The sequence below is a fragment of the Neolamprologus brichardi genome, chromosome 14 (assembly GCF_056152115.1).
Source record: "Neolamprologus brichardi isolate AB-2024 chromosome 14, ASM5615211v1, whole genome shotgun sequence".
Classification (NCBI taxonomy): Eukaryota; Metazoa; Chordata; class Actinopteri; order Cichliformes; family Cichlidae; genus Neolamprologus; species Neolamprologus brichardi.
In genome coordinates, this window is record NC_142117.1 from 25204472 (window position 1) to 25231955 (window position 27484).

Genomic DNA, 27484 nt, shown 5'->3' on the forward strand with positions numbered 1-27484 from the left:
TTTTTTTTTTTTTTTTTTTACACATCACTGCAGCAGAGACCAACTCTAGGAATAAAAGTTGGGACAATAAATTTGACATATTCTTCGCAGACATTTAATGAAGGATAATCAGATAAATCCTCTGGACATCTGCGCCTTTCTCAGATTGGAGCTATTAAATCGAGGGTGTGAAATATATTACCCAGGTGATCTTAAAGCTCAGAACAAATTACGTTCTCTAATCGTAAAACCAGCAATATTTGAGATTTTCCAAATCTCAGCCCGGCAAAGGCAGATGAAGTTAAGCAGCATGATGGTACACCTTCTCTTTATTGCACAAGCCTGTGGCAACAGGTGAAAATAAAGTGTGACTTATCCAAACAAGAGGTTCACTAACAAGATAAAGCTACAGAGAGAATTCAAAGAAAGACTGGTCCTTTGATCTAAGAGGCGAAAAAAAATTATGGGAATCAAATGCAGGCCTTTTTTGCCTTTCTTTTTAATAGCAGTGGCCTGTATTTGGTCTTCAGGAGGCCTGAGGGAGCAGCAAAATTTCAATCAAGCAGAACCATCAAGAAGGCCAGCTGGTTATCATAAATAATCCAACTAGACCCTGTCTCCAAGGATGCAGGCAGTAACTTCATGGCATCTTCTTTTCAGAGACAGCCAAATCTCTATCCACTTTTAATCATCGTCATCATCTTCGTCATTGAAGTAAACGTGCTCTCCTCTTGGGGCAGACGCCCACGTTCTGCCATAGCCCCTACTGCTGCCTGTGGGCTTCTCCTGGGTCGTGATGAGGTCTATGATGGCTGTGATCACAGCACAGTCTTTGGATTGACGGTTTTGCCAGTCTACAGGAGCAGGATTACAAATTTTGTCCTGCAGCAGAGAATCCAGCTCTTTCTTTAAACTCTGCAGGACAGACAGGAAGGAGAGATTAATACAAAAGAAATTTGAAAAAGACAGATGTGTTGTTGATGTGCATGTGTGTCGTTTACCTTAACAAGGTTAGCAATGCGTGCAGGGGATCTAAAGACAATCCACTGGTCCACTGCGATGGTTTCCTGGTCCTCATCTTTTTGGATGGTAATGTCTCCTCCAAAGAACAGCAGTGAGAATGGTGACACCTCAGTGCAGTCGTATAGGAAGATCTGAGGGAGCACAGAGATGTCAGTAACGCGCGACGACAGGGCCATTACAACAAACACGTCAACACATTCGGTGACAAAGAGCAGCATCATTACGGCACACCCTGCCTGACAGCTATTCTGTGGTGTGGGCTGAAAGTGTCCCATTAGTAAGGAGAGGCTGTGGAGTTTTTATATGTGTTTCAGGAGAAATGTCATCTTGACCCATCTGTGACTTTAACTTATGTATTACACCTCATCCATTTTCTTCTGTATTTGAAGGAGACTGATTAATCAGTCTCCTTCAAACACGGACATAAACGGTAGTAACCAGACCGAAAAGCAGCGCACATTTCGGTGCTTTATTTCGGTGCTTTTTTTTCCTGAGATGTCATACACTTTGGATTCTAGCCAATCATTTTACCTTTCCAAGGATAGTAGGCGGGCCCAGGTACGTACGTTCTTTTAGAGCAGAGCTACAGATTAAAAATGTTTGATAGAGTGATACCATATATGCCCTATAGCTGCAAAAAAGGCTAACATTGTTATCTTTTTACAAAAAAAACAGCTAAACATGAGGGGTTTTTGGACAAAGTTTGTGTTCTATATTCTTTAAGCATCGGTTTGAGCACCGTTTAAGCACCGGCACCGTTTCAAAAGTACCGGTTTGGCACCGGGATCGGATAAAACCTAAACAATACCCATCCCTACTAATGATAATGCAAATTATTATTATTTTTTTAGTTATTTATAGTTAAATTCAAAAGACTGCTAGCAGAAAAAGGTGTCATATATAGGTGCACTGTAAATCACTCTGTGGGTACACACTAACAAAAAACTCAAACTATTTCAGCTTTGAAGGTTGAAGACCATAGTATTAAAAGGGAGAAGTAGAAAAAGATGGAGCGAGAAGAGAGAAGAAAAAGAGAAAAAAGCGAGGAGACAGCAGAGACGACTGCATTTACTCCATGAATGTGTAATGTTATGTCTCACCGAGTGCAAGTGCGTCAGAGAAGATTAAGTCTGACGTCATCCTTCAGTTTTATTCCTTTTTGTCCTATCTACAGCCCTGGACCTCTGCTTTCTTCTCACAGTAAACCGATAACCTTGAAAATCTCGCACTCTCAGAATACCTTACTTTTACGATGTCATTGTGCTCAAAACCACTTACATGCAACAAGAAAAAAAAAGAAATTTAATGGCAATAATAATGAGAGTGAAATGCAGCAAATCATTTCTTTTCCCTTAAAGACAAAGAGAAAAAGCACAGGCGGCCATCAGAGAGGACATAAAAGGTGTTTTCCTGCAGAACAGAAACATTCACAATAAGAGAGCACAGAAAGAACAAAGACAAAGAGATGCAAGGGAGGGGAAACGGGTGTGAAGAGGGGAAGAAAAAAAAGAGAGAGAGAAAGTAGAAAAAGGCAGCAGTCAGCAAACAGGACTGACTGTTTTGCACCCCACCACCAACTACTACATTGTATCTGGAAGCTTTGAAGCACAAGAGCCTTTGAGAGGGACTTGAAAGGCAGTGTTTTAATCAAATATTCATTAAGTGCAAAGCTGGTGTGGCACCACTGCCAACCTTTAACCACTGGCCCTCTTTTCCACTCATATGCACCATTCGAGGGACACATGAAAACTCAAGAAGACACAAAGCAACACAGACTCAAATGTAAAAATAAATAAATAACATTTACAGAACAATATAACATTTACTAGGAGAGATAGATTACTCCACTATGTAAGATACTCACACTACTTGTTCTCATCTTTAGGTGATAGATAAGCCAAGTATAGTTGAATTCCGTCTCTTCAGCATTGACAGATTTTGGGTGGATACACACTTTTCCGTCAGCCTGAGTGTACACTTTGACACTGCAAAAGATCAGATGTGAGTGAGTCTAAGTGTGTGTTTTATAGAGCTGGGAATATTCACATTCTTCATACTTTACAACATCTTTTTTTTTTTTAAATTGTCATCTTAATAAATGATGAAAAGAAGACATTTATCACAGCAGAAGATGGAAAACAGTTTTAAAAAATAAGAAATTGCAACAGTTATGATCCCCCCCTTTTTTGATTACATTTTTTAGACAAATTATTCAAAAAGTTTGGATAAAAAATAACAATTATATGCAAACACTACAATCTGGTGTGATCTCTGAGGCAGAGATGAGCAGTGGAATACCAAGGACTAGCAAACTAACAGCTCACGACTGCGCTGTCAATGTCCATCAATTATTTTTCTTATCTCAGTTGTATATATACACCACAGTAAAAAAGAAAGTACACCTTTCAAGGTCTTATGTATCAGGACATAAAATGATACATACAATGTAAAATAATGCAAAGAATATATCTGGTCCATCTCTTGATTCTAAAGTTATTTAAATGAAACCTCAGATGAACAACCAACACATGACTTTTTACACTTGCTGTTATTTACTGAACAACAATCTGTCCAAAATGCAGAAACCGAGTGTCAAAAGCCAAGTATTTCTATAAGAATTAAGGAGGCAAGTAGGAGCCAGGTACTCCTAATCAAATGTGACTGATTAACTGATCATTAAGTGTGAACACCGCTACATAAGCGAAAGTGTTTGCAGTTTGTTGGTCTGTGTTAAAACAATAAAACGGTGGAAAGAAATCAGCAATGATCTAAGAGTCCAGCATTCCACAGTAAATTATTCAGTGGAAAATATTCGAGACATGTTATATGCCCTGACAAACTCACCCCAAGGTCATGCACATGACCTTGCAATGCAAAGAGGAAGTGAAAAAAAAAATCAAACAATTCCACCTCAGACTCTACCGGCCTCAGTTAGTATGTCAAATGTTAAAGTTAATGAGAGTACAATTAGAAAAACACTAATTTTCTAAAATTAGTGGAGAGTCGTGTATCGCTTGTTTGTTGGCTTGTTTGGGTTGCCAGAAAAAAATAATATAGTATAATTTTTGCTAAAATAACTCAGAATTATTAGCTGTTCAAGAGCTAAATTCTATCAGGTGTTTTTTGGCTTTTTAATCCAACGTATGCAGAATGCTGAAAGTAACACTGTGTTCCACACACCAGTATGTTGGCCAAAGAAAACCAACTGTTTCACTGCAGGGAACAAGCTGTTTGAAACGGAAAACAACAAACAGTGCTTAATCAGGCACTGAATTCATTAAGTGGAGAGTTGTGGTGCGGACATAAACGTTTAAAAACTTGCTTGGTGTTACGAATTACTTATACAAAGGATATGACCCTGGGAAATGACTGTGCACCTGGGTCTAAAGCTGTCAACGAGATAAACAATAAAAGTGACAGCCTGCTGTGAAAGAGAGTCTGTGCCCCTGTTGTGCGTGTCTGTCTTTTGCACGCAGGTCACAGCCACCGCTTATGACAGCTGCCTTTGGGCAATTTTATGATGACTGCATTGATCTTGAGCTGCAAAAGTGCCTTTGTTTTTGACAATCATCCTAACGTGGCCTCTGCACAGCCTGGGGTAATTGTCACAGTGCCCTTACAGAGCACTCTTACCAGGACGTATGATGAGATATTGCAGTGTGAAGGCTATTTTTCTCTCTGGAGATCAATAAGACTGATTGTGCACCTCTCTATCTTGGGCTGTGCAGCCCTTTCCTGTCTGTCATTGCTCATCTCCTCCTTTGGATTAGCAAACTTACCCTGGCCTCTTTTTGCTGTGAGATGGTCTGATCATGGCCACCTTAGGGTACAGACCTGCTACAATCACTGCCTTGATTAATTTTTCATTGCCTGAGGGGAAAAAAAGTGACAGATAAAGAACAAATGAAAAATAAAATATTAAACTTAAATGCTTTACATCATACTTTGTTACTGCTTCACAGCCCAGATATCATGACCAGTTAAAAAACAACAACAAACAAACAGAAAAACTTCTTACTTACCCGAGTTGACATTAGATTTGGGGTCTTTGGGATCGTTGCTGCTGACAAAGCCTGCATGCATGAGATGTTCGGCAAACTGACCCTTCATGTTTTGCAGCATCTGAATGATGAAAGGACAAGTTGCTTCTAATGATACAGCACACCTTTGACTTCACAGAAAGAAGTCCATATTTAAAATATAGTCACGCAGAATCATCCTGACTCACCTGGAGTGTGTTGGCAGACAGGAAGTTGTCCCAGCAGTATTCCCTTTCATACCTGCCTCCACGCTGCTTTGCATCCTCCCAGCCCTGGGTAAATCAATGCATGATAAATTAAGATAGGATCAATTCATACAGCAGACACATCTGTGAGTACAAAATCAGGAGTCACCCATGTGGGCTGTTCTACCTGGAAAGCATTGACAATAGTGAGGTGGTCACTCTTCGAGTTTCTAGAGAGGGCCTTCCGCCTCATGTCTGCCATCTTCTCTTTACCCTAAGACAAACAGATACATTAAAAAAACAAAACAAAAACAAAACACACACACACACACACACACACACACACACACACACACACACACACACACACACACACACACACACGTTCAAAGATAGTATACAGCGTAAGCTTTCATAAGCTGTCTGTGAACTCAGCTCTACCTACCAGGGGTATGAAAAAAGGGTCTTTGAAGCTGAGGGAAGCAGCAATAGTGAGTACAGGGTCAAGGCAGCCCAACAGAGCTCCAAACAGGATGAGCTTGCCAATGTGAGGTTCCACAGGCAGCCGAGCCAGGTGGAAACCCAATGCTGTAAGATTCTCTCTTTGGTCCAGGGCGTTCTGACAAAACAATGTCATCATATCCATAAGAAAGGGCATTCAAAAACATGTGCATAAAACTATCCCACAATTTTATATTTTTTAACAAGTTTAACCTTGTTAGCCTGAAAGCTCATTTTTATCTGGGTAAATACTAATTTCTCAGTTTGCTGCTGCAACACAAGTTACTGAATTTGTAAGGGCTTTTTAGTTAGTTACTAGTATATTAAGTTACTAGTATATTATGTAATCTTTGGTCACAGCCCAGCATGCAATTGATACTCTGATCCGTAACAATCTCTTAAAAACCCTTTTAGTTACTTTCTTACCAGTTCTGTGAGATTCTTGATGGCGAGGCTGACAGCCTTTTCAGTGGGACGGTCCAAGGCTTTCTCCAGAAATCGACCTATAGACCCAAGCTTCAGTATCTAGGGAGTGTATGTGATATTTTGCTTTGATCAGCACAAGCATGTCATAATTTTTTCCACATAATTCCCCTTACTTAATCAGGTGGGCTGTTAACTATGGAAAACATTGATTTATAGACACACAGTACTGTGGAAAAGTCTTGAGCCACTCCCCCTTTCTTCATATTTTGATATTCGGTATGACCACTTTTGTTCTTCGAAACAGCCTGGACTCTCTTGTGCAGCTTTCTTATTATTTCTTTAAATAATCTTCAGGAATATTTCTCCAGGCCTCTTGATGGACGTTCAAAGCTCTTCTTTAGATGTTGGCTGTCCTCTGCTCTGTTCTCTGTCAAGATGATCCCACACTGCATCAATAATGTTAAGATCTGGGCTCTGAGAAGGCCAATCCATGACTAATAGTGTTCCACTGTGTGTTTTTCAATCAAGGTACGCTTTTACTGCACTGGCAGTGTATTTGGGATGGCTGTCATGATGAAAAATGCCAATCAGATGCTTTCCAGATGGTACTTCATGGTGGATCAAAGTATGACTGTGTTTTTCTGTGTTCATAATTTGGGCAATGTTGATAATACCTCTATTACCACTGGCTGAGATCCAGCTACAAAACATGACCGAGCCTCCACTGTGTTTTAAAAATGGAGGCACTACCTGTTGCTCCTCTCTCCTGCCCACCTCTGTACATACTAACACCAGTTTTAACCAAAAATGTCAAATTTGGACTCATCACCCCATAAAACCTGTAGCCATTTATTTTAAGTCCAGTTCTTATGTAATTTGGCATACCTCAGCCTTTTCTAACTCTTCTCTTCCTTATGAATGGCTTCTTGAAAGCCACCTGTCCTCTGAGACCATTTCTGACGAGGCTTCAGTGAACAGTAGATAAATCAAAAGGTCAGATCTACCTTTCAGGTCCTGTGTCAGGTCTTTGCAGGACTTTTTTTTGTACTTCTATTCATTACTTTGAGGTATTCATCTGCTGTAGACAGTTTTTCTTCTGCCACTTCTCTTTTTGAGAACACACTGCACATACTGAGTTATGCAAATATTTCAGTTAAAATAATATTTCTGAGGTATATTAGTTATTAAGTCTTTCAAAATTACGAGTTTTAATGACAGTCAGATAATAAAAAAGTGCCTAAAGTATTTTTTGAAACTGATTAAGTTATTTGTTATGTGTAGACAACACTGGTTTATCCATTAAGTTAGGTGCCTTTTAACAAAAAAAAACATAACACAAACCTTAATTAATTATACGCCAGTGTTAAGTGACTTAATAGACAAAGCGGAAAACCCCCCCAAAACAAACAAGAAAAAGTTCCTCAATGTCTAAAGGAAAACTTTAAAAGACTTTCAAAAAGCCTGGAGAACTACTACTAATGACTGCTTCAAAATTACAAGAAAGTCTGACTTATTGTAGGCGAAAGATAAAGAAATAAGGGATCACTCAAGACATTTTCACAGTACTATAGATATAGTAAGATCAAGTACAGTTAGCTTTGAATGACTTGCTCATATTGCTTTTTGTGACAGAACAACAAAAATGTGCTTACTTCTAATCTTAACTAACGCAATTCACTGAATGCTATGCGAAATGAATGTGATCACATGGTTTGGTTTGGCAAATACTGAAATTCGCTAAATGCACGTTCATTTCCACATTCAAAAGGGACATTTACCTGTGGCTAACTGCAGAGCAATGAAACAACCACATCTCTATGTCTGACTAACAATGTGATGTTGAAGTGTTTGTGCATTAGAGAGCCAGGTCAAGATTAGCATGTTGTCAGTGTTTGTCTCACTTTAAGGACTGTCTGATGTATTGTCCAACTCTCACCCACTAGCTTCAAAAACCATATCACACACATACTCAAATACATCCAGCACAGAGAGTGGGGGAGACACACTAAAATGCATATCCAATACAGCAACTGGTGAGAACAATCACAGCAAACACTACATCTAAATGACCTTTGGCTTAATTTTCCATTAGCACTGTTTAAAATATGTCTGAGTGGAGCGTGAGGATTTCAAAAGAGAAAGCAAAAAAAAAAGAAAAAAAAAGTAAGCAACCAAAGAAGAAAAAGACTGTTTATATAAGAGAAAAAAAATGTGTAGAAAAGAAGTAATTATACTGTCTGTAAAAAATGACAGTAAGAGCGGGAAAGGGCATGAGTCAGCCCGGGATCCTCGTCCCCAGTTCTCATTAGACAAGAGAGGCTGTAATTCAGCACAACACCAAAAACAGCAGCGCTGTCCTCGTTCCGCCCCTGCACTCACAAAACTCATTGAGAGCAATCTTGTCCTCATCTAAACTCCCAAACCCACACCTATCTGTCTCTCTCTCTGTCAGTCTATCCCATTTTCTCTCCGCATATACAACCTTGATCTGCAAGCACAGCTCCTCCAGTGGTGTCCTCATAATTTCAGGTAATTGATAGGCATCCAACAGGCTGGCCCTCAGACTGTTGTACAGGTGGTAGCATTTCCCCGGACACACTCTGGATATTTAGAGAAGAGAGTTGTTAGAGAGACAGAGAAGGAAAAGAGGTTAAATGTTTTACAGGTCCTGTGACAAGGGCTTAATTTAAAAATCAGTGGGATGAAACTGCACACAGTAAGCAGCTCTGCTAATTGGGCCTTGCTGCACTTTGATGCCAGAGCTATATAACAGAACAGACGTCTCAAGTAAAAGACTGGAAACAACCTGAGAGTGACTACACTTTGCCTTTCTGAGTGGTTACAGATGGGAAAGCAGGACGGAGTGGGCTTACAGGGAAGAGTGATGGAGAGCTCAGATGACAAATAGATGGGAAGATAATTATCCCATATCGCTATTGCATACCCAGAGGCACTAATATAAAGTATGCCCTCATTATATTATAATCTACAAATATACCCACGTGTAGACACAAACGCACACATAAACACACACACACACACACACACACCTGCCAGCACGTCCTTTCCTCTGTTTGGCATTGGCCAAGCTAACCCACTCAGCCATCATGGTGCTGATGTTATTGCTGGTGTCAAAGTTGGTCTCCTTAATTTTGCCTCCATCTATCACATAAACAACATCATCGATGGTGATGCTGTGAGGAGCAGGTGAGAGAGAAAGGGGGGAAAACATAAGTTGCACGTAATAATACAGAAAAAAAACACTTCGAAGTTAGGGCTGTTCGATATAACGATATATATCGGATGACGATATAAAAACGTCTATCGTTTCATTTTACGCTATCGTTTGTTTCGTGGTGTCGCAAAATAAACTGTTTAAGGCAATATCTTTTCACCGTTTTGATGGTCAGTGTAGTGGCTATATTAATTTCTTAAAGTTCTCTCTTTCTCTTATATTTAATATTACCACACTACAGACGGACAAGCGCCTGTTTTTATGCGTTGTGGTTAGCAACAACGACGGTAACACCATCACGTGTCCGCTTGTTTATGTACCACATAAACCTTTCACAATAAAGCTCAAGATCCTGTTGAGACTTTTCAAAATAAACGTAATCACGTGAAAGAACAGATTATTTACGGATGAGAAGTAGAAAAGAGCCGTCAGGTGCTAGAAAATAAACCTTAGACTCAAACGTTAGAACAGGCTTTTCCCCGCAGCACGTCGTGTAATAAATACTCACAAAGAAAACGACAGACAGAATTGTTATATCGGGATATGCGATTTTGGTCATATCGCACAGCCCTATTCAAAGTAGACTCTCAAGAACTCCTAGTTAAGACTCTTACACAATCACTTAGAAGTAAAAAATAAAATTCAGCCCTTTGGTAGGTTTAGTAGGAGTCTATATTTAGTGGAGTGATATGAGGGGAGTGCTGAGGGCAGGCAGCTCCTTAATTTGCTCTGCTCGTTTGTGTGAGTGCAGCACTCTGAACGCATTAACAAATTGCCTGTCAGAGAGTTTTCCCATCCAAACCAATATGACAGTATTTGTAATCAACCCAAGAGATGTATACTAATTAGCTCCAATCCAGTTGCATGCCTCATTCTTGACTGAGGCACTTGCACACACAGAAAACAGATGGTAAATGGTAAATGGCCTGTATTTGTATAGCACTATAGATATATGATGGAATGTCATAAAATGTCTGTGTTTTTTCTAAACTTTTAAACACTTTCCAAAGTACAAATGCAAATACTGGACAAGCTTTTACCACAGACGCATGCTCTTACAAACCTGGTCTCGGCTATATTGGTAGCAATCACAATCTTTCGAACTCCAGGAGGAGGCCTTTTAAAAACCTGAGAAGAATTAGAGAAAAAAATTGAGCTGGACATTTGTGATATTGAAAGGGGACTAAAGTAGGACACAATTGACAAAGAGATGGTCTGAGAAAGAGAAAAAAGAGAAACTGAAGAATCCTGACCTGTGTCTGATTAACAGTTGGCATGAGGGAGTGCAAAGGGATGATAACAAACCGGTCTGAAATGCAACAGGACACAAAAGAAAAACTCAAATAAAACACTGACTGTCAATTTAAGATACACCTAGTCCATAGGCTGAACAATTATGTGTTCTATAACAACAAGTATCATGAAACCATGGAGAATTCAACAGCCACAGCACCCCAACTTCAGATAGGTGGAAGATAATGGATGAATGGAAAATTGCACCACAAATAGTGGCATAGTTGCTGGAGTCTACTTAACTTAAAATGACATACGTGTTTAGCAACTTTGTCTTTACATACAAGTATACGCAAAATACAAGCAATCAGCAACCAGCGGAGTCAAGTCATCTTTTGCGACAATATAAGCTGGAAGACAAATCTTTTATAATATAGAGCCTTTATTTCCAAACCTTTGCTAAACTTTCAGAGTTCGCTGTATATCACAACTGACAAAGAGACCAGTTAACTATTGCAGTCAAACTCTATTTGTAATCTGTCACCAAATGCAAAACCAGCAATCGGGAAACCACCCTCATTTTTACTCCAGTGAGACTAAGCCATAAGCAGTTAAGAAAATGGGTGTACAACAAAGTGGCGCAATGATGAGTGCTGTCTCGTCATAGTAAGAAGATCCTGGGTTTGAATCTGCCTGTGTCAGTCCGCTCCGGGTACTCCATCTTTCTCGCACAGTTCTAAGACATACTTGTTAGGTTACGTGGCGATTCTAAATTGGCCTTAAGTGTGAACTGTGAATGGTTGTCGTCTCTCTCGCCTTGTGATAGACTGACGACCTGTTCAGTGTACCCTGCTTCTTGCTCTATGACAGCTGTAATAGGCTTTTATATTGCTGCGACCCTGAATTCAATAAGTGGTTAAGAAAATCAAAGGATGGATTTCTCAACTGTGGAACAGAAAACTGTACAGTCAAAGCAAGAAAGAAAAATTGCAAGACACCGACGTGCATTCACTTCCATGCTGTACATCCTGAATGTGTTTCTGTTTGCATACCTGATCGGAACATTTGCTGAGCCATGAGAAGGTCATTGAGAGTACTGATGTTGTCCCAACCAGGCAAGAACACCAAGATTGCTCCTTCCTGTCCAAGACATGATACAAAACTCTGAACACAGCTGTAAGTCACAAAATCCAGCAGGGTCTCAGTAGATTGCGGGTCCAGCGAACAAGATACCCATGACCTCAGAGGAGCTGAGCTGAGGCAGATAGATATGATTTGGTCTCAGCTCCCAACCTCTACATTCACATTCAGACACAAAATAGCCACTGAAACTCCAACATCTTTATGACAAATGCATCTTTATAGTACAGGAGAGCATCTGATTAACATTAACAAAAACACCGACTTAATTTTCCCCACAATAGCAAAGAGAAAAGGAAATCAATAAGTCACATGAAAAAGTACAGACACAGAAACACTAGCTGTGAAAACATAAGAAGAGAAGACTAAATGGTGAGGAAATCTCTGCGCATTGAGCTCTTTTGTCAGTGGCTGCAGATTGCTGACCACTTAATGGATATCAGGCATCAGCGCCTCATTCACAAAGCCAAAATCCATTACAGTAATGCTGTAATGGTTTAAAAAAAAGCTGAAAAAGACTCCTTTAATGACTGATGAAGAGCTCAGTCATTGCAGCAGCAAAGAATAGAATAGAGAGAAGGAGACAAAGAATGAGACAAAGTCAAAAATCAGTCAATTGTTTAGGGTGCAGTACTGTTTAATTTCTTTCCATACAAGCTATTACCACAGTTGTTGTCTCAACACTAAATACTAAAAGTTTTGACAGAAATCAGTGACACAAATATGAAGGTTACAGTTTGTGACACATAAAATTACACAAGGCAGTCAATGCTAGCCCATGGTGCCATGCTGGAAAGGTCAAAGATAAAATTAGTCAAATCTGTCTTTAATAAATATACAGTCATACAGACTGGACAGACATGTAATACAGAGCAGAGTTTCAGCAAACTCGTTTTCATCTTATCCAGATTTAAGTGGAATAACAAAATTATTCTCTAGCTAAAATTAAGCTGCTATAAAAATCGATTCTATAAAAAGCACCATGCTATTCATTTCCTCGGAGAAATGAAGGGAAGGCATAAAAAGTAGCTTCTAGGCCAGGGGTGTCCAAACTGCGGCCCGCGGGCCAACTGCGGCCCGCGATCCATTTTTAATTGGCCCGCAAGTAATTTTATAAATAGAATCGAATATGGCCCGCACTTCAACTTTTGCTTGAGTGTATTGCACTTCTTAGTTTTAACACCAGGGGGAGCTACTGTCGATCGAGGCAGTTGCTCCACCAAAAAGGACAATCACAGAAGAAATTTAGCCCAAGTTAGTTACTAAACATGGCAGAACCAAAGAAGCGAAAGGTAGAAAGTGAATGCAGAAAATTTCAGACATGGTGGGAGAGTGAATATTTCTTCAAAGAATTCAAGGGGAAGTGTGTCTGTTTGATCTGCACTGAAATTATGGCAGTTATAAAAGAGTATAATATACGACGTCATTATGAAACCAAACATCACGCCTATGCATCCTACACTGGTGCTGAGCGAGAGCAGAAATTAAAGCAAAGGGTATCTCTCCTGCGGGGTCAACAACAGTAATTTTTACGTGCTCAAAAGGTCCAGGAAAAGGCTACAATAGCCAGCTATGAGGTCGCCCAACTCATCGCAAGACATGGCAAGCCTTTTTCAGATGGAGACCTCATAAAACACGGCCTCGTTAAAGCCACCGAAATAATGCGCCCGTCAACAACGTTAGCATGTCCAGAAATCCAGTTGTTGAAGACTTGTCAGCCTGCAACTGTAACGATTGCAACTGTCTGATAAAGCTGTGCTTTTGATCTTTTCTCCATCGCATGTGATGAGAGCACTGATGCCACAGACACCGCACAGCTGCTATTTTTTTGCGGGGAGTGGACGAGCACTTTAGGTGAGTAAAAAATATATTCCACAGTAGCCGTGTGTTAATGTGCAGGTACACATGCTTCAAATATCAATAATGCGCATCAATTCTGTCACTACCCTGCTTTTGCACACCACTTTCTTATATGCGCTTTTCTTGTTAACACACAGAGTACACACCGCTGTGCACTGCCCACGTACACGCAAAGTCAGCTGATCTCATCTGATGCAGATTTGCTCCTTGATCAAGTGACATTTGTCTGGATTTTTGGCACGAGTGGCGATCAGCACCGCGGCTGGATGTCCCGATTTACATACCCAGCGCAGCTGATACTCACCAGAATAATTTACTAAAATTATATGCACTCCTGTTATTAAGTCCAGTTCAGTCTGTTAATGTTGATAACGGTTTCAAACGAACGTTAATAGGCGTGTTGCTAAGCCTAATAACTTAAATAACAAACTTGAAATGTACCTGTCCCATTTTCCCCTTTATTGTTTTTTCTCTGTGCTGTAAATCTTCTGTCTAAGAAGAAATCTGAGGCTGTTCTGAGAATGAGCGACCAAAGCTTTTTCTGAATAAATCAATAAAGATCCATTTATGGAAAGCTGTGATGAAGGCAGTTTTGTCATTAATTATATTCAACAATATAATATATTCGACCACTTGTAAGTGGTTTTTCTAACTTTAATACACTAAAGTTAAGGTTATATACCTAATTTCTAGTAAGTGACCCAGCCCCTCCTATATTTTTATGTATGTGGCCCTCAGTGAAAAAAGTTTGGACACCCCTGTTCTAGGCCTTGATTTCCCCAACTTTTTAATTAAAGCTAATTATTATCCCCAGTTCTCAACCACTGGCACTCACATGGGACTGTATGTATGTTAAAGTCTCTGCATGTGTATTTGTTAAAGAGATGAAGGTCGGATGCCTAGCTACAACCTGACAAATTACACGCATCCAGGAAGAAACACACTCTAATTAATTCTAACTAAAAATTAAGTAACAGTACAGTACAGTAAGCTCTGTAGAGATGGTCTACTCTATGACAGCCCACACAAACACACACACACAGCAAACCACCCACATACAGTTGCACCCAGCAGGCATTCATTAATGCCTGTATGTTAAACCCCTAGGTGTATAATCACAGAACCCTGCAACATAATTAACCAATCATCACAGTCAAAAGCTCAGCAGATGGCCCATATCCTTGGTTCAGATTACCATCATGGTGAATCAGCCAGTTCTCTCACAGCCATTTGACAACGCCACAACAAATCAGCTGGTTGACTGGCTCAGTGTGGCCGTGACTGATGGAGATATAGCTTCATATGGGAAAGTATAATTATTCTGTCTGCCTCTGTTAGTCACTCCGTGTTCTTCTTCTTTTTCACTCTCTTATTTATAAATCCAAAAACTATTTTACTTCATTCAGTCATAGCACTTAACTTTTTAAAATGGTAGTAAACTAATCATTCTTCTCTCATTAATAGTAGTCTACCCTTAATCGCCTCCTGGTCAGCAGGGGGGATTTCTGTGGAGTGTGCATGTCTCCCTGTGCCTGTGTTGGCTTTCTTTGGGTGCTGACTGTAAATTATAGACGCTAAACTCTCTCTGTAGGTTTGTGTCTTTGTTTGTCTCTCTGTGTTAGATCTGTGATGGACAGACGACCTGTATAAGGTGTACCCTGCCCTTGACCTATAATAGCTGGGATAGGCTCCAGGCTCTAGATAAGCAGCTGAAGTATGGACATATATTTTTTCATAATAACCATTTTACCAGTTCCAAGAAAAGCTACTGGGCCAGCAGTTACAAAAATTTAAACTTTCTACTTTCAAGTCACACAGGTGACGCTGTATTCACAAAGCTAACAACTGTGCACTGAAATGATGCCGACATCCAAAAAAGGAAAGTTAACCAGAACTGGAAAAAGAAAAAGGGGAATGGAGGTGCAGCGGGAGAGCATCTGTTCAATCACTCATTAGCAGAAATTTGCTGCCAGGATCTGTGTCATTTTCTCTGATCTAATGTCTGTGTTTGGAAGCTAGCCCGCCTGCTCCCTCCATCTGCTCCATCTAGGAATGTACTGTACTTTGCCAGCCTAAGAGTCTCCATTAACTATTAGTTTTCATTTAATGTCAAGCCACCTTTCACATGGGCAACTTTCTGTCAATGATTAAAGAACATGATGTCCAAGAATGAAAATCTTTAAAGGCAAGCTCCTGTTACAGAAACTTTCATTTTGACATTTTCATAAAGTACAAATTCCCTCCCCTCCCCACCCTCCCCCCCCCCCTTTTTTTTTTTTTTAAAAATAAAACGCATCGTCTAGAATTTGGCCAATTTATGCCAGCTGCACTCAAACCACAACTAAAAGGCTAGACTCACCTCCTCATTGAGCACAATATAACGAATTAGTGCCAGAATTAGGTCCAGATCAATCTTCTCATCTCTGTCTAATATCTCGAGAGCCTCAATGGTTGTGTCAGAGTACCTGTAAAACACAGGACATGGACATGGCAACATAAGTGCTCCTGCTCTCCCCTTACTTGTTGCTGGAGGTGTCACACGCTGTAATATGGCTACAACAGGTTTAGAAATATTTTCACATGCTATGCTTTAGTACAAAAATGCAGAATAGCTTTGAGTTACAGTTGATACTTTTTCTTTGTTGTGGTAATAGCACTGGTGATCATTAACATATTAATAATTGGTTCCTTTGTCTTTTTTCCCTTTAGAATGAGAAAAAGAGAAACATCTGTGTCGTGTTCAACTATAAAAGCAGTATTTCTGTTTTTTAAAAAAATGTATTCCAGTAGGTCTTAATACAAAAATGTGTTTTATGTTGAAACCTTTTGAAATCACCAGAAAACTAATTTTGCAAGCACACCGACAGTGTTCAAGGTAATATTTCTGCCTAGTTACACAATAGACTGGATGCCATGTTGTGAATTTAGGACTTATTTTTTAATAACAAAACTAAAAACTGGCAAAACAGACCAACATTGAATATGCCAAGACATTTAAAAAAGTATTTGTTAATATTACGCTATTTTATAAATGATCGGGCTCCTCAAGTTCTCAGTAATATTGTGATTCTTCTCAAAGCTTTCAGTTCAGTAAGACATACAACATTTTGGAAACTTCAAGTGTTATTACAAGAATTCTCACTTGAGAAAAATAGCCTTTTCTGTTCAGGGTATCAACATATCTAATTCCTTACCTATAGTATTCAAACTGGATCATGCCCAGGATTACTTTAAAATTAAACTGAAATAGTTTTTGAAGTGGAATCCAGTCATGTAGAAATGAACAATCTTCTGTCTCCTGTTTAGAGCCTCTATGGTTATATTGCAGGTGTGTCCTGTGGCATCTTATCTCCATTCTATTGTGTTGTGGGATTGTCTCTCAGTTATTGGATAGATTATATATGTTCACGATTTTCTTTGCATGTGTGTTAAAAGCACAAATAGTGATTGCAAACCAGGCCGGGCAATAAATGCTTGTCCCTATGAAAATAAAAGCTTTTTACCTCAGGCATTGTGTTCTAGTAGACTCTCTGAAGGTAGACTACAAGCAAGTAATCAGGTTTACACCCTATCTTTATGAAACAGCTATTTAAAGATATGAGTACATTTTACATAGTTGTACTAAATGAAGAAGAATTTTTCTTGTCAGAAGATGATCCATCTCAACCGGAGCTGCCACTCTTAAAAATGTTAAAGCAGTTATTAGAGAGAAACTTGCACCCAAAAAATTTAGTAAGTGTCAAACTGGCAAAGCAAAGTCCTTCACAGCTGTAATTATGTTTTGAACAGAAGCAACTAAGCTACAGTGTTGCTGTATCTGTACTAAGCAGACCTTGGAACTGTCTGTGATGGTGCACTTTAATTGTAGCTGTGTTTATGTAACAAATGCATCAGACATCAGTTTCAAGCACTCATCTTTCTCTTACTGTTTGTAGATCAAAACCATAATTCTCTATATTTAATCTTCATGAAATCAGAACTTTAAAAGAAATGTATTTACTCAAAACTACGAGTCTCACAAATCCTCCTGCTTCCTACCTAAAAAAACCCCCCAAAAAACTGGCAGCTGTTCTTCCAATTTAAGTAGCCCGATTTTCTCACCCACTCACCTGCCCTGTAGTGTTCGTGCATAACATGGCCAGCTTTCCTTGTATTCAGCCTCTTTCTCCTCTTTCTCAGGTCTGGAGTTTCGCCCCTGCCAAAAACCTCTCTTCCATGAGGGGCGACGGTCCTGATTCTGGGGCTGATACCTAGCAGAGAAACCCAGCCTAGTTTATACGAGGTCCCAATGTGTCTTTGTGCATGTACATGTGTGTTTGGTAGCAAAGTGGTTCTACCTGGTCATCTCTATAATGTCCTCAAGTAGGAACTCCTCCACTGGGAACGTCAAACCAGGAATGTGGATCATTGGGCAGTTGTCTAAACCGAGAACAAAACCATGAGCGGCGAGAAAGAGGAACAGCTCAACTTATTAGAACTGCAAAACTTTTGCTGACAATTTGGTGAAGAAATTAGTGAGCTACACACCAAAATATTGGGAAAACTTCTCTGCGTTGAGCGTGGCACTCATGAGAATGATCTTAAGGTCATCTCGGAGGTTGAGTAAGTCCTTTACAATGATGAGCAAAACATCTGATTGCAGGTTTCTCTCATGGATTTCGTCCAGCACCAGGTGACTGATACTCGACAACAATCTGACAATAAAAGCAAACAAGGTGAGCAATTTTTCCAAAATAGCTTCTTTTTTTTTTTTTTTGCCTTTTTCTGTCTAAAGAGTTAAAAAAAAAAAAAATATGGGTTGACTTTTTTCTTTTTTTTTTTTACAAATTCTCTCTTGTTTCTCTTTAAAGATCTTACAAGTTCCAATTAATGGTACTACCTTTTTAAGTACTTTTAAGTGAGATTTAAATTATTTAAAATAATTTCACAAGGCACAGACGTTACCAAAATTTTTTTTTTTAGAAAGTGTTTAACAGAGCTACAGTCTATACAGACGTCCACTTGTAAGCCAAGTGATGTGCGAATTTAGCTTAACACCAAAAATGCAGCATTTAGTCAGAAAAGGGTAGCCCTGAAATGACTCACTAGAGTCGTGCTAACGAAAGAGCATGAAGTGAGACAACAAGGAAAAGCTGGCACTTTCACTTAGTCTGTATTTCTTTTTCTGAAGGCACTTAGAATGCAAAGACGAGCATGGAGGAATGAGTCAACAGAAAATGGGGACCCATACTAATGAATCTTCCACAGACAGTAGCGTCAACCCCAAATCAATGGGGACAAAACAGAGTGACAAACAAAGGATGGCTGGAGTGGAGATATAGGGGAAAAAGCAGAGAAGATTTACATGGAAAAGATGTATACAGGATGAGAAGGCAGAGGTGGAAGCAAACTCACGGGTCTGAGCGAAGCCACTGAAGAATAATGCCTGTTGTACAGTACAGGATCGAACCTTGTCTCCTTGGTAACCGGCTGGAAAATGGGAGAGAAAAAAAAAGAAAGAAAAAGATACTCTTACATCTGTGAAATTTAGAAAATTTAAAGTAAGGTCACCAAAATAAAAGCAGGACTTCTCTGAGAAATGAACTTAGGTTTTGCAACAGTTAACTGTGTTGCATTTCCACCATCCTTTTTGCTACTTTACTTTAAATAAGCACCACTTTTATGTTTAACCTTTACATAGAAGTGAAAATAAAATGTTGCTGATACAAAATATTATACTACAATATGTAACGGAATTGTAGTATGCTACAGTGCACTACAGTAAGAAGATTTATTCATGCTTTGTTTATGTACTAATGCTGACAAGTTTATTCAATTAATTACAAAATAGCTTCTCTTATTTTAAAGTTAACACTGTAGGAACTGCCTTTCATATGATATCTGAAAAAACGAAATTCACTGACAACTGAGCTTTATAAAAGGGTTTGTTGTATAACTGATGCAAGATTAATGTGCCAAGAAGAGGAGACTAATTACAAGATATAATATCCTTTTTTTTTGTGAAGCCTGAAGTCTAAAGAATTAATGTATATTTCACAAAAATCAAAAGAGAGTAAAACCAACAAAAGCACCAAGAAAAACAGTGAGTCTTCTGGACTGGTATAAAAATACAGAGCAACATGTATCAATGGCAAGACATTCATAGTGGAATACAGTTGTAACCACACATTTCTATACCGTAGTATTGCAGAGCAACATGTTCACTGCGTATTTATTCACAAATACTCTGGATCCTGTTTCACAAACACTCTAGCACTGACACAGCTGGCTGCTTTACCTGGCTATTACCCAAACCTTGCACATACTGAGAAGATTCTGTCACCTTCATTTTCATCAGTGACTGTGAGTAGTGGATTATCCAACATATCTTTGGCAATGATAGCCTATGGAGTGAGTACTGACTACTATCAGTAAGCTAAATCAATTGTGAAAAATCAGCCAGTAAATAGCAAGCAGAATTGGGTATTTTATTACAGAAACACATCCAATAGAAATCAGCATACTCCACTATTGTATAAATCACTGTTCGCTCAGGCTGCACAACAGCAAATTGCTTTTGTTCAATTCTTGCTGCAGATGTTTAATGTGTGTGTTTTTAAGAGAAATCATTTTATGGCATTCATTTACCCACACATTTCATGTATCCATCTTGAGTCCTTTCACCAAGTCTATGTAGACTATGTATACATAAAAAAAAAATAACACGCTGTAGATTTCATGCGGAACATCTGAGCTCAGTAAGCTTTTAATTTAAATATTAATGAGCTATAACGTATGTGATGTGTTAAAACTGCTAACTACGTCAAAATCTGTGTTTAAGATGTCTAAATCTGTTCCTACTCTGATCATGCTGGCTGATATCACCAACTTCAGTCTAAACCACAAAGCCTCAGCTGTTACCGCCAACCTTGAAAACAGCAAGCTCAGTCTGAAAGAGACAGACGTAATCAGGGAGGGAAATAAAACAGTCTGATTTCTGCAACAGCACTCCCATCAATTTAACCTGCTGTGGCTGGACTCTTCGCCATATCAGATCTAAGGGAAATGAGCTTTCTAAACATAAGGCATTGCTTTTGGTTTCTTAGCCTCTAAACCAATTACAGAATGTCAATTAAACATACAGTGAGCCTAATTTCACCTTCACACAATCACTGGCCACTTTGTTAGGCATGACTGTTCAACTGCTTGTTAATGCAAATATCTAATCAGCCAATTAGATATTTGCTCATAACTTAATGCATTCAGGCATGTAGACATGGCCAAGAGAGCAACCGTCTTCAGCGAATGGACAGCAAATGGTCAGAAAAAGATAATCCAGTAAGCAGCAGTTCTCTGGGTGAAAATGCTTTGCTGGTCAGAAGAGAAAGGCCAGTCTGCTTGGAGCTAATAGGAAGGTAAAAGTAACTCAAATTAAAAAAAAAAGAGCATCTCTGAAAGCACAACAGGTCAGCCTGAAACTGATGGGCTAAGAGTGCCACTGCTGTCTTGGTTCAGAACAGGAAATTGAGGCCACAATTCACAGCAGCTCACCAAAATTATAAAAAAGGAAAAATGGAAAATCTTTGTCTGGTCTTTCTTAAACATCCTAAACATGACAATAAGTTCACTGTAGTCAAATGGCCTCCACGTTGACCAGACCAGATCCAGTAGAGCACCCTTAATACGTGGTGAAAAATAGAACTTTTCCATCATGGATGAGCAGCCAAGAAATGTGCAAAAAATATGTGATTCTGTCATGTCAAAATGGACATGAGAAATGTTCCTGGCACCTTGCTGAATATATGCAATGAAGACTTAAGGCACTGAATGCAAAAGAAGCAACCCAGTACAAGGAATGTGTACATAGTGAAGTTTCAGGTGAAAGAATTTTAAGCATGAGCACGTTAGTGTTGCGTACCTCTGCAGGCGGATTTGGTAACCACATGAATTCCCATTCCCAACACTTTCTGCCCTCTCTGCCGCTACACGCTCTGCAACCTGATAGGAAGAGCACACACACACAAATAGGATTTAAGAGGAGAGACAGCATTGTATTGCAAAAAGTAAGAATTACTATATGAGCGATGCCGAAATTTTGCTGTATGCAAATGCATCGCATTATTTTTATGTCATCAAAGTAACAACCAGTTGTTATGTTTAAGGGGCAATTGCTTTTTTGAACAGGGCCATGCAGATTTTAAGCTTTCCCCTTATTGAAGAAAATCATCACTCAAGTTCTGCATTTTGTATTTATGAAATATAGCTCAGGAGGTAGAGCAGATCATTCACTAGTCAGAAAGCTGGTGGTTCGTTCCCTGTTTACTCCAGTCTGCATGCCATAGTATCCTTGGATAAATATGCAAGAAATCAGGAAGGAGACAAATATTTTCCACAATAAAAAGATTTAAAAAATATATCCATATCTTTTTTTAATCAAACTAATTATTTTGCCCTTTTATTTCATTGTTTAATTTTAGTTAAGTGTGGAAGTTTGTACTTTGCATTCATTCACAACAGATCACATTCTTTCATAGGTTCTCTCTTCTCTCTTCTTCTCTTTTTCATATGTTATCGTGTGTGTGTGTGTGTGTGTGTGTGTGGCTGGACTCATGGTGCTGTGTTTGTGTAAATTTGCACTGCTCTCTGGCTCACGGTGACAAAGGTTCTTAGTATTTAACCTATGCAGCGGCTTAGAGGCACATGTGCATGCACTCTTATTAACAGCTAACACTGATCAGTGATGCCTCTATGCATAAGCCTAATTCTGATTGGTTATAAAGACACATTTGATGGCAGAGAAGCTAGCCTTGGGCAGAGTACCAACAGGTCAGCTAGGAATCAAAGGTGACTGCCTGACCTATCCCATAGAGAAGCAGCATAACAGAAGCATTGCCATGGCAACCACATTAAAATCAGTAGGCACACAACAACATATAATCCTTCAGAGGCCAGCAGAGTACATACCGAGATGGCACTGATGCGTCGAGGCTGTGTGCAGACCACACGGCACATTGAGCCCATGCCTCTGTTGATATAGTCATCCAGGATGAACTGAGTGACCTGAGTGGTTTTGCCACATCCTGTTTCCCCACTCACCACTAGGACACGGTTAGAATTGATCAGCGTTACCAGCTCCTGAGATCAGAGGGGTTGAAGAGGAGTGATTTACAGATGAGGCAGGAAAGCAAACAATAACAAAAAAAAAAAAGAAATCAAATCTGAAAACCAGTAATGAAGTTTTAGCAGAACTTGCGATTCATGATAAAAGCACATTTGCATGTGAAATACTTGCCTCTTTTTTCCCATAAGATGGTAGTTTTTCCCTGAATTTCTGAAGACAAAAAGAACAGATGATGAGTAAAATAATGAGATAAAATTTCAATAAAATTAGGAACAGATACTTTAAAAAGAAAAATTCCATAATGGGAACAGTCCTAGCACATCAGAAGTTATCCAATTCTAATAACCAAAGATAAATACTGACTCTGCTCAGTAACTCACTAATACAGTGGTAACCACTTGAAATGATGTAGCATGATAACATTATGATAAATTGATTGAATACTTGGTAAGAAGACTTTTCCATTACACATCTTGTACATAAACTTTGCACACCTTTTTCCACAGTAAAATTTGCACTAAACAATTTAAATGTATAAATATAATAAACATTTACTTATTTACACAAACATAAACAAAAGCTTCTTATATATAGCCAATGCAGCAATGCATTTGGGCAACATTCTTTTTTTTTAACATAGAACCTTTCAACTGAATAAAACCCATTTTTATTTTTCTTATTAAAAACACTAATTAACACTAATTAATTAAATTGGACTTTTGGACATTAAATGACAACAAATGACTAGTATAGTAGGCATGTTGTTATCTAAAGGCACTAAACATGCTAAACTACCAAAAAAAATCCCACCTTTGTCCCCACCTTAGCTATTTTAATAAATATGTTCATGCTAGAAACTTAAACCTAGATTTTATACCACTGAAAACTCTTACCAGCATTTCTTTGTACTTTGCATCTGATTTCTTACTCTGCAGATCTCTCTTCAAGTAGTCATCCAGGGACCTGTCTCGGACTACTTCCTGATGTAAGAACTCCAGATCCTTATCTTTAATAACTGGTTTTGCCACCTCCTCTTCCTGACCTTCTTCATCCCATTGATCTGGCGGCTCATCTTTAACCACTGTTCTAGAGTGACTAGAAAAAAACATTCAGTGGTATAAACGTCCAATATTACCTGGAAAACCTTACATTACTATTTGTTCTGCAGAATTTCTAAATGATTAAAAAATAAAATAAATAAATAAAAATAAATCACACATTTTTACACAAAGTTACCTTTGTGATTTGCCAGTTGCTTTCTTCTGGCCTGGACTACCTTCTTCTTCCTCCCATTTGACCTCAGTCTTAGTTTTTTCCTCTTCAGGCAAATCCCCATCAAAGTAACTAATGATGATAAACACGCTAAATTAGTCATGATGTCAGCAGTCAAAGGGGAAGAAATAACTGAAATTTTACTATTTTGTCTAGCTTTCCTACTTAATTCATTATAAGTTAGTAACGACAATTAAGTCACAAATGATAAAGCTATACAAGCCTCTCTCACCAGTGGGCACTATCCCTGGCAGCTGTTTGCCAGCTGTCAGAGGTCGAGGCTCTTTCATCCCTGCGGCTCCTTTCTGGGCCGAGCTGGTCATTCTGGACAGAGTTAAGCAGCTTGGTAATGTGTTGCTCTCTTGCCTCATCCATCTGGACCACTGCCCGCTGCACAAGCAAATGGGAAAAGGAAAGTTAGCTATGACCTTGCAACAGTGTTTTTCCAAATTTCACTTTATACCACTGAAAAAAAAATACTACTCATTAACACTTTGAAGACAGGGACCTGTCTCGGACTACTTCCTGATGTAAGAAGATAAATATGTAACAGAAATACTTACTGTTGTAGATGTAGTTTTTTTTTTTTTTTTTTAAACACAATGACAGATTGGATATTTATTCAGTATATAATGATGATGGTGGTGGTGTGTTTGTATTATTAGTATTATTTTTAATAATATTTTATATATAATTATTATCATTCTTATATATTGTACAAGCAACTGTCTGTTAACCAGCAGGGGAAAATGTGACTTACTGCCCATGTTCAGATTAGTGTGAACACTTTCTGTGCACACAGTGAGTAATTTTCCAATCAGCTTTCCACACTTTGATGTGCTCAAAGATCTGCTCCTAACAGGCAGGGGCGGATCTAGAAGGGTGGCATGGGGTGGCAAGTGCCACCCTAAAATGATCCCTTGCCACCCCAGTTTTGCATATGACAGTGTTGTTAATTACAATACGATAGCATTAACAGTTTGAGCGTAGTTACAGTCAACAGTGAATATAAATGCTAAAACTGTATATATTGCATAGTGTCCCCCCCTCCACCATTAACAAATGGTTCAGCCCATAGCAGCAATGCTTATGATTGTGCCAGAGGCACATAAGCACTTACACAGGTGGGTGGATGTTACACTCTGGAAATGGAATGAAGGTGAGTGTTATGAACCCTCTGTGGTCCACGGACACACTGCACCTCTAAATCACATGACTATTTTAAGCTGACATAGCAACAAGCTGCAACCACGCTGAGTGTCTATTTCAGCCCACACTGAAAGTTCGGACTTCAAAGTTTTTAAATTTTAATTACAGGCCAGTAAATCCAGAGTTATGATAATATATATATAAGCCATGCTTTTTTCTAAATACTGTCGTCATGTTTTTGTGTGTGTGCGTTTTAAGCGTTTTCTAAGGACAGCGCGAAAACAGTAAAGAAAGGGAAAAAAGCCACCTCTTTCCTATCGGTGGAAAAATGTACCATGTTGACCAATTTTTAAAAAAGCCAACACGTGGGATTTGGTTGTTTAGGAAGAGGGAAAAGTTTTAGGAGTGACGGTAACGGCAGCGAGACAGAGCAAGCAAGTGAGAGAGAGAGAGCGAGTTAGAGAGAGTTTTTAGATGTGGCCATTTGTGACGTTTAGTGTGGAGTGTATACCTACTGTGTTGTGTTGTCTTGTGTTGTTGTTCTGTTGTGTAGTCGTTTTGTTTTGTGTGTCAGTGAGGGCACTAATGAATTTCACAAAGGCACATTGCAATGTAAACACTGTCACTAAGTAGAAAACCAGCGGAGTGATACACCTGTTGTCAGGCCTGCAGGTTTATCCCTGCGCTGTTCTGCCTTTTGGTGGACAAACTTTTTTTTTTACTGGCACGCATCATTTGTGGGGCATCTTATTGCGAAACCGAATTGTTCTCTCATTTTAGTTTTAGTAATATTTTTAAATGGTTGTACAAAATGAAGAAAAAAAAACGGCAGGTGTATTGGCTGCATTTTTAGATAAATAGTTGTATATGTTTACAAAATGTACAATTTATATTTGCATTTCAAGTTATAAACATTTACTCAACATGTCTGTGGGTTTTTTTTACAGTAAAAAAAATACTACTAGGATTTTAAGTTCTTTGTGTGATTTCAGATCAGTAATACTAATGCAGTATTGTCAGTGAAAAAAACAACTAAATTCAGTTGAGCTGAAAAGAATGATATCAAACAAGGCAAGGGGGAAAAAATAAAATGAAACAATTTGAGGGTGAGATACAAACGTAAACTCAAAAGGAGTCAAAAATAGCTGTTGTATTTCAGACCTCAGTGGGTTGATCCAACAAATCATGAAAAATTAGGTTTACATTTTTGTTCATGACAGTGCAGATTTCTGACATTTTGTGTAATTTAAGCATCTAACAATGTGATTGTTTTCTAACAGTGTGAAACTTAAGTTAGACTTGTGTTTGTAAATGAACCGCCCCATGTTGTGTAGCTTTCTTGATTTTATACTTACTGGGCTACATATTTATTTATTATACAGGCTATACAGTACATAGAATCAAAACTCACATGTTTTATGTAACTAAAGTGTTTCATTATGTGGGCTACAGAGAATAATAATTAAGTTATAGAAAATATTTATATGAGAAACGTGTATACTTACCGCATTTGAATCATTTTAACCATATGTAACCACCTGCATATGTGTTTGGGGGGGAAAGGCTTTGATTTTGCCACCCCATTTGATTTCTGTGCCACCCTCATGCCACCCTAAGAAAATTTCTCTAGATCCGCCCCTGCTAACAGGGTGACTGCAGTTATACAGACAGACCTTCCATGTTTACAATGAGCATGACTTCAAGCACAGTCCATACCGATCTCCGGTCAGCTTGCTTCCTCCTAACGGCTCCATATCTTGCGTACCACAGTCCAATCTCACGGCCCTTCAGGTGTGGAGGAGGACGGTCTCTTTGCCCACCTCCTCCCCGATCCGGGTCAAATTCGGACATGTTTCCTCTCGAGCCTCCTCCACCTCCCCTTTCCCATCTTTCTCTGCTGCCATCTCTGTGCCCGCGACCTCCTCTTCTACCTCTTCTTCCTCCTCCACCGCCATATCCATAGCTCATGTTGCGGTTAGGAGCAGGCAACGGTAACGTCCGTTAACCTGTGTTCGATTAACGGCTTACAGCTACTCGCTAACCAGCAATATTCAGTGGATTTGCGAACTAAATATTTCTATTCAAAAATATGCGGTGACACTCACGTAGCCACTGACAGTTGGGTTCTTGATAACTACACCCAAAACCTAAATTGCGCCCCTCTAACTCACTTATTAAACAACAACATCCTCTTCAAAAAGTGTCACATCCGAGATACTTTCTGGTTTCCATCTGGCATGTCGCATAATAATGCCGTCAACATTTTCAGCAACTAGATATTGACGTGGCGCTCTAGGATTGGTTGCTCTCCATATTACCGTTTTAAACGTTGCTTTCTAAA

At 39.0% G+C, this 27484-nt stretch overlaps 1 protein-coding gene across 1 annotated transcript; it reads right to left on the reverse strand.

Annotated features, from left to right (window-relative positions):
- Positions 1-85: 85 nt before the first annotated feature.
- dhx36 (DEAH (Asp-Glu-Ala-His) box polypeptide 36) lies at positions 86-27424 on the reverse strand. Its single transcript, XM_006795296.3, has 26 exons — positions 26860-27424; positions 24227-24384; positions 23959-24066; positions 23616-23817; positions 22894-22932; positions 22566-22736; positions 21520-21599; positions 19017-19091; positions 18150-18316; positions 17960-18041; positions 17732-17872; positions 15982-16087; positions 11675-11762; positions 10643-10698; positions 10453-10517; positions 9205-9348; positions 8637-8754; positions 6155-6253; positions 5673-5846; positions 5415-5501; positions 5231-5314; positions 5025-5124; positions 4782-4872; positions 2867-2987; positions 981-1133; positions 86-894 (listed from the first exon to the last, which is right to left on the reverse strand). The coding sequence occupies exons 1-26, from the start codon at positions 27109-27111 to the stop codon at positions 664-666; spliced, it is 3192 nt and encodes a 1063-aa protein (XP_006795359.1). The 5' UTR covers positions 27112-27424; the 3' UTR covers positions 86-663.
- Between the last annotated feature and the right edge of the window lie 60 nt (positions 27425-27484).